A 12,863-nucleotide genomic window follows, 5' to 3' on the forward strand; every position below is an offset into this window, starting at 1 on the left:
AAACTTAGTAGGAAGTCAGAGATTGGGGTACACCCAGCAAATAACTGAGGACGTAAGTTGCAAGTGCTACACTGAGATGGAAAGGTGGGCACAGCAGAGGAATTCATAGGGGGCCGCGTAAATCAGCTCGAAGATTGACGACTCAAAAAACAAAATTAATAAATAAAGTAAAAGCTAAATGTGATCAACAACCGAACACGGAGTGTCATACAGCAAACACTGCAAACAGCGTCTGTAAATTATTGGATTAGTACTAACCTACCGATACGAGAGTTTTGTCCCCTATGGACATGATAAATAAAAAAAACACTATTTTCAAATATACATGGTACAGATAGGAAACTAAGACGGAAACTATAGGATAAAAACAGTCTTAATCATTGCTGATCAGCCCTCGCACCTTAAAAACACTAAGTAGGTAACTTTCAGTCTTTTGAGATGTAATAACTTTTGTGTTCTACTTGTGAAATTTAGTTCTTGAGTAAGACACCAAAATCAGAACTTATAAGTTCTGAATCTCGCCCTCTTTTCGAATAATTTAAGCGAACGCTCACGCCAAAAACCGACGGCAGAGTACATATTTGTTTACACGAGTGTTTCACTAATTTCCAGATGGAAAGGATGCATCTGTCCGTAGGCACAGCGACTGGCAACTCCCCTAAAATTATTAATCAGCCACAGAAGGCTTCTTCTTGAATTCTGCATTTATTTATATAGCAGTTCGTACCAACCGTAGGTTCAGAGCAGAAATAACAATGGATAGAGGGGTAAATAAATTACATAACCTCTCCACATTCTTTGCTGACTTCAGGCACCTTCGCCTTTCGCTCTAGGCCTCAGTCGGCAGAAATCAGTAAAAATCGGAATCCTTCGGGCAAATAACGTAATTGCTTTATCCATTGCTCGCCGATCTGTAGCGAAGCAACAGCAAGAACTCCATTATTGAAAATGAACGAGCTGTGTACTTGGCAGTTGTCTAAAGCACTCGCACTGTTTCAACACAAACCATGTTAGCGGCAGAAGTACAGGGTCCGCCATGGATGTGTTACGTTTGAGAGTCACCCATAACTTCAGTTGTGGGGAACCAGCGCATGCGCAATGGTTGATGTACGTTCATTATTAGTTGCCATTTCAGCACCCATAAAGCCTTGGTCAATTGAACAATGTGTGTTTCTTTGCGACACCTTTGTTGTAACCGGTCATTCGGTAGTGCACACGCAGCGAAGATTCCGCGATCAGTTCAGTGTTGGTCGACAAGGTGCTATCCCACTCATCCAACAATAATGAAGTGGTTCAACATCTTGAGAACGAGATGAACGGTGACACCTGGAACAACTCGGAGAGGTGTTCGGACAGTTAGAATAACAGAAATCGTTGAGAAAGTTCGAGAAGCTGTGGAGGCCAGACCTCGGTGGTGCGACATGTTCGCTCTTTGCGACAGACAGGTCAGTTCGTCGCATTTTGCACTTTGACATCCACTTTCATCCTTTTAAAATCATGATGTTTCAGCTACTGAAGCAAAGTGCCCATGTACGGTGGTGTATGTTTACAGAAAGAATGCTGGAAACCTTGGAAAATGACAGTATTTTCATTTATCGGGGGCTGTTCATAAACGAAATTGCCGGTTCTGGTAGGAAAATAATCACGGAAACTCCACGAGAAGCCCCTACACAGTGCTAAAGTAACTGTATAGTCTGGATTAAACCGATTTGGCGACATTCGACCCTACTTTCTCCCGGAAAATGGACACACTGTGACTGCCAACTCACAGTGTCACTTCAAAGGATGTCGCGAGAAGTTTTTATGCCAGCATTTAGAAGATATCAGATTGGCCTCGATAATTTGAGAGTGCTAGTCTGTTTTTTAAGACCTACTTGCTCCGTCCGTCAGGCGTTATTTTGCTGCCGTCGGTTTTTGGCATGGGCGTCTGCTGAAATTATTCGAGAAGAGGGCGAGATTCAGAACTTATAAGTCTGGATGTAATTGATTTTGATGTCTTACTCAACAACTAAATTTCACAAGTAGAACACAAAAGTTATTACATCTCAAATACTGAAAGTTACCAACTTAGTATTTTTAAGGTGCGAGAGCTGATCAAAAATGATTAAGACTGTTTTTATCCTATAGTTTCCATCTTAGTTTTCTACCTGTACCATGTGTATTTGAAAATAGTGTTTTTTTTTTCATCGTGTTCATAGGGGACAACACTCTCGTATCGGTAGGTTGGTACTAATCCTATAATTTACAGACGCTGTTTGCAGTTTTTGCTGTATGCCCTCCGTGTTCGGTTGGTGATCACATTTCAGCAGGTTGGGGCTACTTTCCACATCTCAAGACCACATATTTCTTACGGAGCTACCTGAAATCTCGGCTTTACATTGAAAAACTACGGACTCATGAAGATGTTTGAGAAGTCGTTAACTCGAGAAATTCCCCCTCCTATGCTTGACAGATGTATGCACAGTTTTTCCACTCGCGTGCAGCAATGTATTGTTGTTGGGGCTTTATGTTTATTAAATAGTGTTATAGTTGTAATCTTTTAGAAATATAAAAACTGAAATTTATTTAAAAAATAAATGTATTAAAATGCTTTGAAAAGTGTAACACCTCCCTGTCGGACCTTGTATTTTCGGGATTAGTCGTTTATCATGTTACTAGGACGAAATGATACAGTGAAGACAGCTTTCATTTACAGTTGCGCGCCGATAGATAGCCAATTTCTCGTAGACGGAACATAGGAACTTGAAGTATGGTGGTACTCAAATACCTCTGTCGCTTAATTCATAAAACACCTTGTTTCTTGTTTTCGGTTAGATTTTGCACCAAGTAGGGAGCCCATGTGGCCGCTCCGTCGGTAGGGCTCTGCATGTAACACTCGTAACCAGCACCTGACTTGTCTCGCAGCGCCGGCGGCAGCGGCGCACGCTTCCGCCGGGGGCGGTGTCGGGGGTGGCGCCCGGCCGAAGCCGCGGCTGACGCGCCAGGCGGCCGTGCAGCACGAGGACTCGTGCCCCGCGCTCGGCAGCGTCTTCGGCGTCGGCTCCGGCGGCGGGGGCGGCGGCGGCGGCGGCGGCGAGGCGCTGCCCGGCTCCCCAGGGCGGCTCACGGTGCGCTTCCTCGCCACCATACCCTCCGCCGCCGAGCCGGAGACCAGCACCAGCTGCCACGCCGACGCCGACGGTGACGGTGACACCGGAGGTGGCGGTGACGCGGACGTCGACGGCGAGCGAGACGCGGACGCCGACCCCGATAACGAGGACGGCGACGGGGGCGCGACCGCCTCGCTGCTGGGCGGCCCCAGCGTGGGGGCGGGCACGCCCTGCTACGCCGTCCTGCACTGCAGCCCGCCGCACACCACAAAGGTACGTGACACGAACCGCTGCTCGTTGTTTACTGGTTAACCCTCCAACAAGCACGTGATTTTGCATCCTCAGCGCTCTCCAGTGGCAGTTGTCTGCTTTATTTGACTCGCAAACCACACAATTTGTTCACAAAAATGTACCCGCCTACAATTCCCACGTTACCTCTATTAAAACACACATTTCTTCTCTTGAACAAATGCTAGACATGTTGTTCTGTCTGTGGCACACTAAATAAAAACTTCGAAATATGTGAAAATGTAACACATAGATATACACAGAAGCGCCAAAGAAACTAGTATAGGCATGCATATTCAATTACACAGGTATCTAAACAAGCCGAATATGGCGCTACGGTCGGCAAAAGTGCCTGGAGCATTTGTTAGATCGATTACTGCTGCTACAATAGCAGGTTATCAAGAATTATGTGAGTTTGAATGTGGTGTTATAGTTGCGCGCACCATTGATGGGACACACCATCTCCGATGTAGCGATGAAGTGGAGACTTTCCTGTACGACAATGTCACGAGTATACTGTCAATATCAGGAATGCACTAAAAGCTCCGACATCGCTGCTGCCGAAAAAGAGCCTGCAAGAACGGGACCAACGACGACTTCAAATCAAATGGCTCCAAGCACTATGGGACTTAACATCTGAGGTCATCAGTCCCCTAGACTTAGAGCTACTTAAACCTAACAAATCTAAGGACTCACACACATCCATGACCGAGGCAGGATTCGAACGTGCGACCGTAGGAGCAGCGCGTTTCCTGACTGAAGCGGCTAGAACCGCTCGGCCACAGCGGCCGGCCAACGACGACTGAAGAGAATTGTTCAACGTGACAGAAGTGCACACCTTCCGCAAACTGCTGCAGATTTCAATGCTTGGCCGTCAACGAGTGTCAGAGTTCGAACCATTCAACGAAACATCATCGATATGGGCTTTCGGAGCCGAAGACCCACTCGTGTACCCTTGATGACTGCACGACACAAAGCCTTACGCCTCGCCTGGTCCCGTGAACACTAGCATTGAACTGTTGATGACTGGAGACATGTCATCTGGTCGAATGAATCCATGAACCGTGCATGTCAGCACGAGAGTGCCCAAGCTGGTGGAGGATCTGTAATGGTCTGGGGAGTGTGCCGTTGTAGTGATATGGGGCCCCTGATACGTCTAGATACCACTCTGGCCGGTGACACGTACGTAAGCTTCCTGTCTGAACGCTTGCATCCATTCATGAAGTGGGATTTTCCCTTACGACCCTTTCACGAGTGTACGGTGATTGTCAAGAATCCGGTAAAACATGAAATCTCCGACATCGCTGAGGCCATAAAAGATCCTGTAACAACGGGACCAACGACGACTGAAGAGAATCATTCAACAGGACAGAAGTACAACCCCTCCGAAAATTGCTGCAGATATCAATGCTGGGCCGTCATCAAGTGCAATGTGTGAACCATCCAACGAAACGTCATCGATATGGGCTTTCGGAGCCGAAGACCCACTCGTGTACCCTTGATGACTGCACGACACAAAGCCTTACGCCTCGCCTGGGCCCGTCAACACCGACATTGGACTGTTGATTACCGAAAGCATGGTGCCTGGTCGAACAAGTCGCGTTTCAAATTGTATCGACCGGGTTTACGTTATGGGTGTGGAGAAAACCTCATGCAAGAAAGGGACCAACGACGACTTCACATCCAATGGCTCTAAGCACTATGGGACTTAACATCTGAGGTCATCAATTCCCTAGACTTAGATCTAAGGACATCACAGATATCCATGCCCAAGGTAGGATTCGAACCTGTGACCGTAGCAGCAGCGTGGTTCTGGACTGAAGCGGCCGTCAGAAATCCGGTCTCCTTGTGACAATACACTTTTATGACCACTGCTACCAGCAGTCACGTACAGTGGCAACATTCCTGCCAGGTCTTTCTGCAGTATCACAGAAGGAACATCCAGCTTCTCGTAGCGCTATTAGAGGGCCACGTTCAGACTCAGTGAGGTGTTGATAATGGCGTCTTTGTCCCCTTAAAGGCATTCTTAACTGACATCTACTCACCATGTCCAATCTTAAAGGTAACTAACGCTCACGGCCATTACAGCGTGTATTTAAAGCAAACCTGATTTGCATCTTGATAATGACGGTACCAGCGCCACTTTTATCCGACTGGCACGAAATCTGAAAAGACATCATCTTTAAGGTGTAGAAACACGCCTACCTATTTTCGCTTATGTCGTACAACTCCTTCTTGGTGATGCGATTTTTTTTCCCGTCGGTGTAGAATGTTGGTTTGAAACTTCTCCTTTGAATGTAAAGAATGACAGTCCTGCAGAAACTCTTAAGTTATTTGATTTTCAAACAACTGAGCAAAACTCATCGTACTCAGACAGTTTTCTCTTTACTTATTCTGATCATCACTAAACTGACACACAATATTTTTGCACAACGCAATCTGACTTACAATAATCCCGACAAAAGAATGGCACTGACTAACAATAACCTATACCTTTCATGAATCACTTACCTCACAAAAATCTTCGTGACTGGAACTGGGCCGGACGGTGTGGCCGAGCGGTTCTAGGCGCGTCAGTCTGGAACCGCGCGACCACTACGGTCGCAGGTTCGAATCCTGCCTCTGTCATGGATGTGTGTGATGTCCTTAGGTTTAAATAGTTCTAAGTCTAGGTTACTGATGACGTATGTTAAGTCCCATAGTGCTCAGAGCCATTTGAACCATTTTTGACTCGAACTACTGCAATACAGCGAGCGCCAATACTGCCAGCTAAATAAAAGTTTCTACCTACAGAAGGCATTAACTACTGATGGGTATAGTTAGTAAATGAAAGATTTGGTAGAGAACAAACAATGTATTTACCTCAATAGTGTTTAAAAGTCGTAATATGTATGTAATTTTGTGACATCCAATTAAACAAATTTTCTTTTTCTGACGGACACACGTCCAGATCGTCCGCTCATAGTAACCTCTCAAAAACTCTGGCATCTCTCTCCCCACATCCTCCACTGCTGGCGGTTCACCTACCACTGCCCAACGCTACGCGCTGTTCACATCCAACTGCCCAACGCTACACTAGCGAATATTCCAACAACGAGTCCAACCAGCAACAGAGTGCACTCAGCGCAGTCACCGATTTTCATACAGAGCACTACATCGCGTTACCAACATAAAAACCTAAACAGCCTACTTACAGGATCTCTCATACGTGTATACACAGTGCGGATCTAGAGCTCTTTGCGTTAAGATCTTCTTTCAATTGTATATCAAACGCTCTACCCGTTCGTTCTTCTGTATTGGTGGGTCCGCCTCTCCTGGTATCTAGTGGTCAATTCTGCGTTACTTAGCTGTGCCCACATACACTTCTGGCCATTAAAATTGCTACACCACGAAGATGACGTCCTACAGACGCGAAATTTAACCGACAGGAAGAAGATGTTGTGATATGCAAATGATTAGCTTTTCAGAGGCGACACCTACAACGTGCTGACATGAGGAAAGTTTCCAACCGATTTCTGATACACAAACAGCAGTGGACCGGAGTTGCCTGGTGAAACGTTGTTGTGATGCCTCGTGTAAGGAGGAAAAATGCTTACTATCAGGTTTCCGACTTTGATAAAGGTCGGATTGTAGCCGAACGCGATTGCGGTTTATCATATCGCGCCATTGCTGCTCGCTTTGCTCGAGATCGAATGACTGTTAGCAGAATATGGAATCGATGGGTTTAGGAACGTAATACGGAATGCCCTGCTGGATCCCAACGGCCTCGTATCACTAGCAGTCGAGATGACAGGCATCTTATCCGCACGGCTGTAACGGATCGTGCACACACGTCTCGATCCCTGAGTCAACAGATGGGGACGTTTGCAAGACAAGAACCATCTGCACGAACAGTTCGACGACGTTTGCAGCAGCATGGACTATCAGCTCGGAGACCATGGCTGCGGTTATTACCCTCGACGCTGCATCACAGACAGGAGCGCCTGCGATGGTGTATTCAACGACGAACTTGGGTGCACGAATGGCAAAACGTCATTTCTTCGGATGAATCCAGGTTCTGTTTACAGCATCATTATGGTCGCATCCGTGTTTGGCGACATCGTGGTGAACGCAGATTGAAAGCATGTATTCGTCATCGCCATACTGGCGTATCATCTGGTGTGATGGTATGGGGTACCATTGGTTACACGTCTCGGTCACCTTCGCATTGACGGCACTTTGAACAGTGGACGTTACATTTCAGATGTGTTACGACCCGTGGCTCTACCCTCCATTCGATTCCTGCGAAACCCTACATATCTGGAGGATAATGCACGACCGCATGTTGTAGGTCCTGTACGGGTCTTTCTGGATACAGAAAATGGTTGACTGCTGCCCTGGCCAGCACATTCTCCAGATCTCTCACCAATTGAAAACGTCTGGTCCATGGTGGCCGAGCAACGCCAGTCACTACTCTTGATGAACTGTGGTATCGTGTTGAAGCTGCATGGACAGCTGTACCTGTACACGCCATCCAAGCTCTATTTGACTCAATACCCAGGGGTATCAAGGCCGTTATTACGGCCAAATGTGTTTGTTCTGGGGTACTGATTTCTCCGGATCTATGCACCCAAATTGCGAGAAAATGCAATCACATGTCAGTTGTAGTATAATATATTTGTCCAATGAATATCATCTGCATTTCTTCGTGGTGTAGCAATTTTAATGGCCAGTAGTGTATTTATGATATGGCAGATTTTAGCATGGCAGCGCACGCCTCGTATCTGGAGTGGTAAACCAGCAGGCTCGCAGCAGCCACAGTCAGTGACGGGCTGCCATTTTGCAGGTGGTGGCTACGACGGCGCCGGGACGCCGGATGTCGGAAGCAGCGGTCGTGCACTACCACCAGCACCAGCAGCAGCAGCCGCGCGGCCAGCGCGCCAGCTTCTCGTCGCCCTCGTCGCCCTCGTCGCCGTCGCCGACGTCCTCGTCGCGCTGCTCCTCGTCCCAGTCGTCGCCGCGCGCCAGCACCAGATCCGGCGCCGCCGCAGGTCGCTCTAGTCACAGCAGGCCCCAGCCGGGACCTTCCTCCGCGTCCTGAGGCGCCGCCGGGAGCTGACAGGCGTCCCAGTGTGGGCGTCACTGAGCCACGGGAGCGGAAACACACGAGTAGGCCTCGCAGTTACACAAGTGGCCGGAAGGGACACTTGTATTCCCGAGTGTGTTGCGTTAAGCTCCGCAGAAACAGTCGAAAGGACATTAGCAATAGGTCTTAGTAAACCGAAGACTATTTTACACATAATTTGTACGTTGAGCATTTCACTATTCTTACTATTTTCATAGACAACTTGATGGAAGACATTTGAGTGCAAAGCTCTGAAGAAAGGCCAGAACCATTCCAAATAAACACCAGTAGAATGTTGTTGTTGTTGTCTTCAGTCCTGAGACTGGTTTGATGCAGCTCTCCATGCTACTCTATCCTGTGCAAGCTGCTTCATCTCCCAGTACCTACTGCAACCTACATCCTTCTGAATCTGCTTGGTGTACTCATCTCTCGGTCTCCCTCTACGATTTTTACCCTCCACGCTGCCCTCCAATGCTAAATTTGTGATCCCTTGATCTTCACCAGTAGAATATCATTAAAGAAAACAAAATGTAACATTAATCAAACGGAAATGAACGTGAATTACTTCTACAGACTTGAATGTTACTACAGACGTGGGGAAACTTGCAACGGAAATCAATAAAGACTGAAAGTAGTTGGTAGAGCAGTGTCCAAAGTAAGGAATGACGGAACGAAATTAAACATAGGAAAAGGTTACTGTCAAAGACTACGAATCGCAGACGTCGAAACACACTCTCAGTATAACTACAGGCTGTATCACAAGTAATGGCGTAAACGCATACAGTTGGAAAGTACACCATACCAGATGCAAAAAAAGTCTCAGTAAACATAGGGTCGAAAATGCATGCCTCAAGAGCTACAAGCAATTTTTTATCTTCGATTCTGTGAAGCAAGTCTCTTCTACTGCAATCTCTTTGCTTTCCACATTTTGGGAAGTAGTAGAATTGACCAAAACAAGAAAAAATGTCCCGTAAACATTCGCTCTAAAATGCATTCCTTAAAAGTTATGAGCAGTTGTTCATTAGAAGACTTGTGTTTCCAAGTAGTGAAGATGAGCATGTGCCCATAACTCTTAAGGTATGCATTTTACACCAAATGTTTACAGGACTTTTTTTCTTGTTATGGTCCACATTACCATTTCCCAAAATATGGAAAGCAAAGAGCTTTCAGTAGCAGAGATTTGCTTCACAGTATCGTAGATGGAAAAATTGCTCGTAGCTCTTAAGCTATGCATTTTCGCCCCTATGTTTACTGAGACTTTTTTGCTTCTAGTATCGTGTACGTTCAACTGTATGCCTTTACGCCATTAATTATGATACACCCTGTGTAGCAAATTATCTATCTCGGAGCACAAACGAACTCTCTTTTTTTTTTGGTAAATGTTCGTGCAAGCTCTATGAATACACTTCCACAGAATAGAAAGATATCAGACGCTAATAAGTAAACTAATAGAACAGACTATCTTAGATCATGAAATGCATTCCCAGTTGCGAATATGAACAACAATCAGCTGTATAATGAAATTGTGGCATTGAAAATTTGTGCCGGACCCGGATTCGAACGCAGATTTCCTGTTTATCGTACGCAGTCGATTTATCATTCTTTTAAATATCCGTTTTTAACTCACATTATTCGTTGTATTTGTTCGGGGCGGACGTCCCATGACTCCCGTTCAGTTTGATCGTTGATTCGTTCACTCGGTTTTTTTTTTTTATTACAGAAGGCATCAAACCCTCTGACCGGACACGCTGAGCTACCGTGCTGGCATATATATCAAATGAAATTATTTGGTTTCAAAAATCTTTTCAAGTCTCTTACTGAATCGAAATCGACGAATGAAAATTTGTAGGAAGTCCAGGACTCGAACCCAGGTCTCTCGCTCACTAGGCACATTTGGCTAACCGAGCACGGCCAGACCCAGACTTCCATATCTCTTCCAACCTGTGTCTACGACCTACACATTGATTACGTGTATTACCTTGAAAGTCACTTGCCCGGTATCGGCGGATAAATACAATATTGCAGTACCTGTGTTGTTCAGAGATACGGTGCAGTAAATGGTTGGGTCTGGCCATGAGTTGTGCTCGGATAGCCTAATGGTGCGGCTGCCGCTCGTGATAAGCGGGAAATCCGAGTTCCAGTGTCGTTCTAGCATAAATTTTCATTGTTGTCATCCCATTATACAGCTGATGGTTGTCCATATTCGTAACTACGAAAACATTTCATGTATTTCATAATGGCTGTAGCCGCCGCAGCGCCTGTTTATCGAGACATGAAAGCATATGGAAGAAATATTGCAACTCACTTCTGAACAACACAGGTACTGCAACATCGTGTCTTAGGTCAGCACACTGATTAATTGTGAACTCTCACTTATTCAAAGTCCACTGTGTTATGTTGTGATTATTAACTACTGATTAGCAAAAAAGTTTCCCGAACACTGTGTCAGCAGTAGCATCGAAATACGGATGGAAACTCTGCTACTGTCTATAAATTCCTCTGTGGAGACTGTCACTGGGCCAACAGTATAGTCCAGAGACGTCCCGATTAAGCTGAATTTGAGGAAACGTTAATGCGTCCCGTGAGTCCACAAATACGTACCACAATAATTTTCTTTCCCAGTCTTCAGATATCATTCAGCACCCACCCCCTCTGCCCCCTCCCCCCCCCCCCCCCCCCCCCACTCCCACCCTCCGTCTGCACTTATTCAGTTTCGTAGTGTAGTGTGCACTCTGAGCTATGGCGCACGCAAATCGCTATGTTCCAAGTTTCCATATCTGAGCTAAAGAGAAAGTTCAAGCTTCTAGCAATGATAATACTGATTTCATGCCCCTGTCTGATGAACATTTTATTCCCTTGTTAAAAGGTTTCCTCCCCAGTCATTGCACATTTTCACTCACGTCTTCCCAAGTTTCTAGTAGTGGCCTCCTCTTCAGTTACAGACACATTTGAAGTAAAATTCCTAAACTTTTTTATAGGGTGTTTCCTTTCGAAGCCTCGTACTGTATTTCCGTAAATGCGAGGCATCACTTGTTTATCTCGGGTATTCCACCTTTCGCTATCTTCACCGTCGTAAGACTGCTGAAATATCTGGAACGCAACAATTTTCTCCACCACACACTGCTCTGTAAATACGTTTGCAGCGATAATTTTTTGCAGGACGTTGAAATTATTTAATATAATCAGAATTCAGAAGCCATTTTCAAGCTAATACGACTATAATGAACTGACTAGCTTCTTCGAGTAACACTGCTGTTTCAGAACAATGGCCGAGCCGAACGAGACCAGTACCGTACGGTCAGTTCAGGAAATATTGAACAACCGGCGCATACTGTGTCCCCAGCCTTCCCAAACGGTCAAAGCAACTATGACGACTTCGCAGACAGTAGACGAAATGCCTCGGCGCTCTCTGTTGCTCCCTCCTTGGCAGTCTCAGAACTTCGGAAACAGCCAGCGGGACATTAGTCCCCACTTCTGTCTGCCTCGCGCAGATTACCGTACAATAATTTACCATAGATCTCCAGCCACGTTTCTTATTTCATATATGTGCCTATGTAAATATTCTTACATATATATAAAAACATATACATGTAAATCTATGTCTTGTTTTGTATAAGATTATATAGTACGCGTGGGAACTCCCCACGTGAAATTAAGACAATAAATGTGTGTGCCATGTCTGCAGGGATTATTTATTTAAAGATGAAAATGACTGTTGAGTGTGTACATTTATAATCACATACATGTTATTTAAAATAAAGTTTGAACAGAAAGATTTCCTGTCTTTCTTCTGTGTCTTTGCCTCTAGTACAAGGGACATCCACAAATAGTTTATAGTTATTTGTACAGCATTCAGCACACGTACGAGACAACTGTCTTCTTCCTTGTAACAGAAAAATGACGGCTTCAGGTATCTTTAAAGCTGACGAAAGCTTCATGCAATGCTCTATTACGGCTCAATAATTAGTTTCAATCCATTCGAAACACTTGCTGCATTTATAGCTGATTAACATGATCCAGAAACGAGAAATTCAAGCAACCCTGGATGCAAAAGTCAAAGCACAATACTGCTTATTTATGTCTGTGATAGAGGAAGATACACATAATTACAAAGTTCCATTGAGGGATGTCTGGAATGTCATACAGTGAAGGAACAGTAAAGGCACGTGGTTGTTTGTGGAAAAAATGTTTATTTACGTTTTTGGTGTGGTGTTGCACGCATTTTTCCCGTGCGGTTTACGACAAAAAAAAAACTACATTCTCATTTCACCATCAGAATTAGGTAGAGTACTTAAAAATTGCAAAAAGTTGGTCTTTCGGGTAGGAAGGGCCAGAAGTTGGTACAAAGCCAGGTCAGTTAGATGACGCGCACAGTGGTGAAA

At 45.4% G+C, this 12,863-nt stretch overlaps 1 protein-coding gene across 1 annotated transcript in view; it reads left to right on the forward strand.

Annotated features, from left to right (window-relative positions):
* Positions 1-8,769, forward strand: part of LOC126282058 (lutropin-choriogonadotropic hormone receptor-like) — an 800,001-nt gene extending 791,232 nt beyond the window's left edge. Inside the window, exons 22-24 of the mRNA XM_049981496.1 lie at positions 2,967-3,026; positions 3,078-3,362; positions 8,203-8,769. Of these exons, the coding sequence (XP_049837453.1) occupies positions 2,967-3,026; positions 3,078-3,362; positions 8,203-8,457 (600 nt within the window). The 3' untranslated portion in view covers positions 8,458-8,769. The remainder of the gene's footprint in view (positions 1-2,966; positions 3,027-3,077; positions 3,363-8,202) is intronic.
* Positions 8,770-12,863: the final 4,094 nt, after the last annotated feature.

Source organism: Schistocerca gregaria, chromosome 7, assembly GCF_023897955.1.
Source record: "Schistocerca gregaria isolate iqSchGreg1 chromosome 7, iqSchGreg1.2, whole genome shotgun sequence".
NCBI classification, from domain to species: Eukaryota; Metazoa; Arthropoda; class Insecta; order Orthoptera; family Acrididae; genus Schistocerca; species Schistocerca gregaria.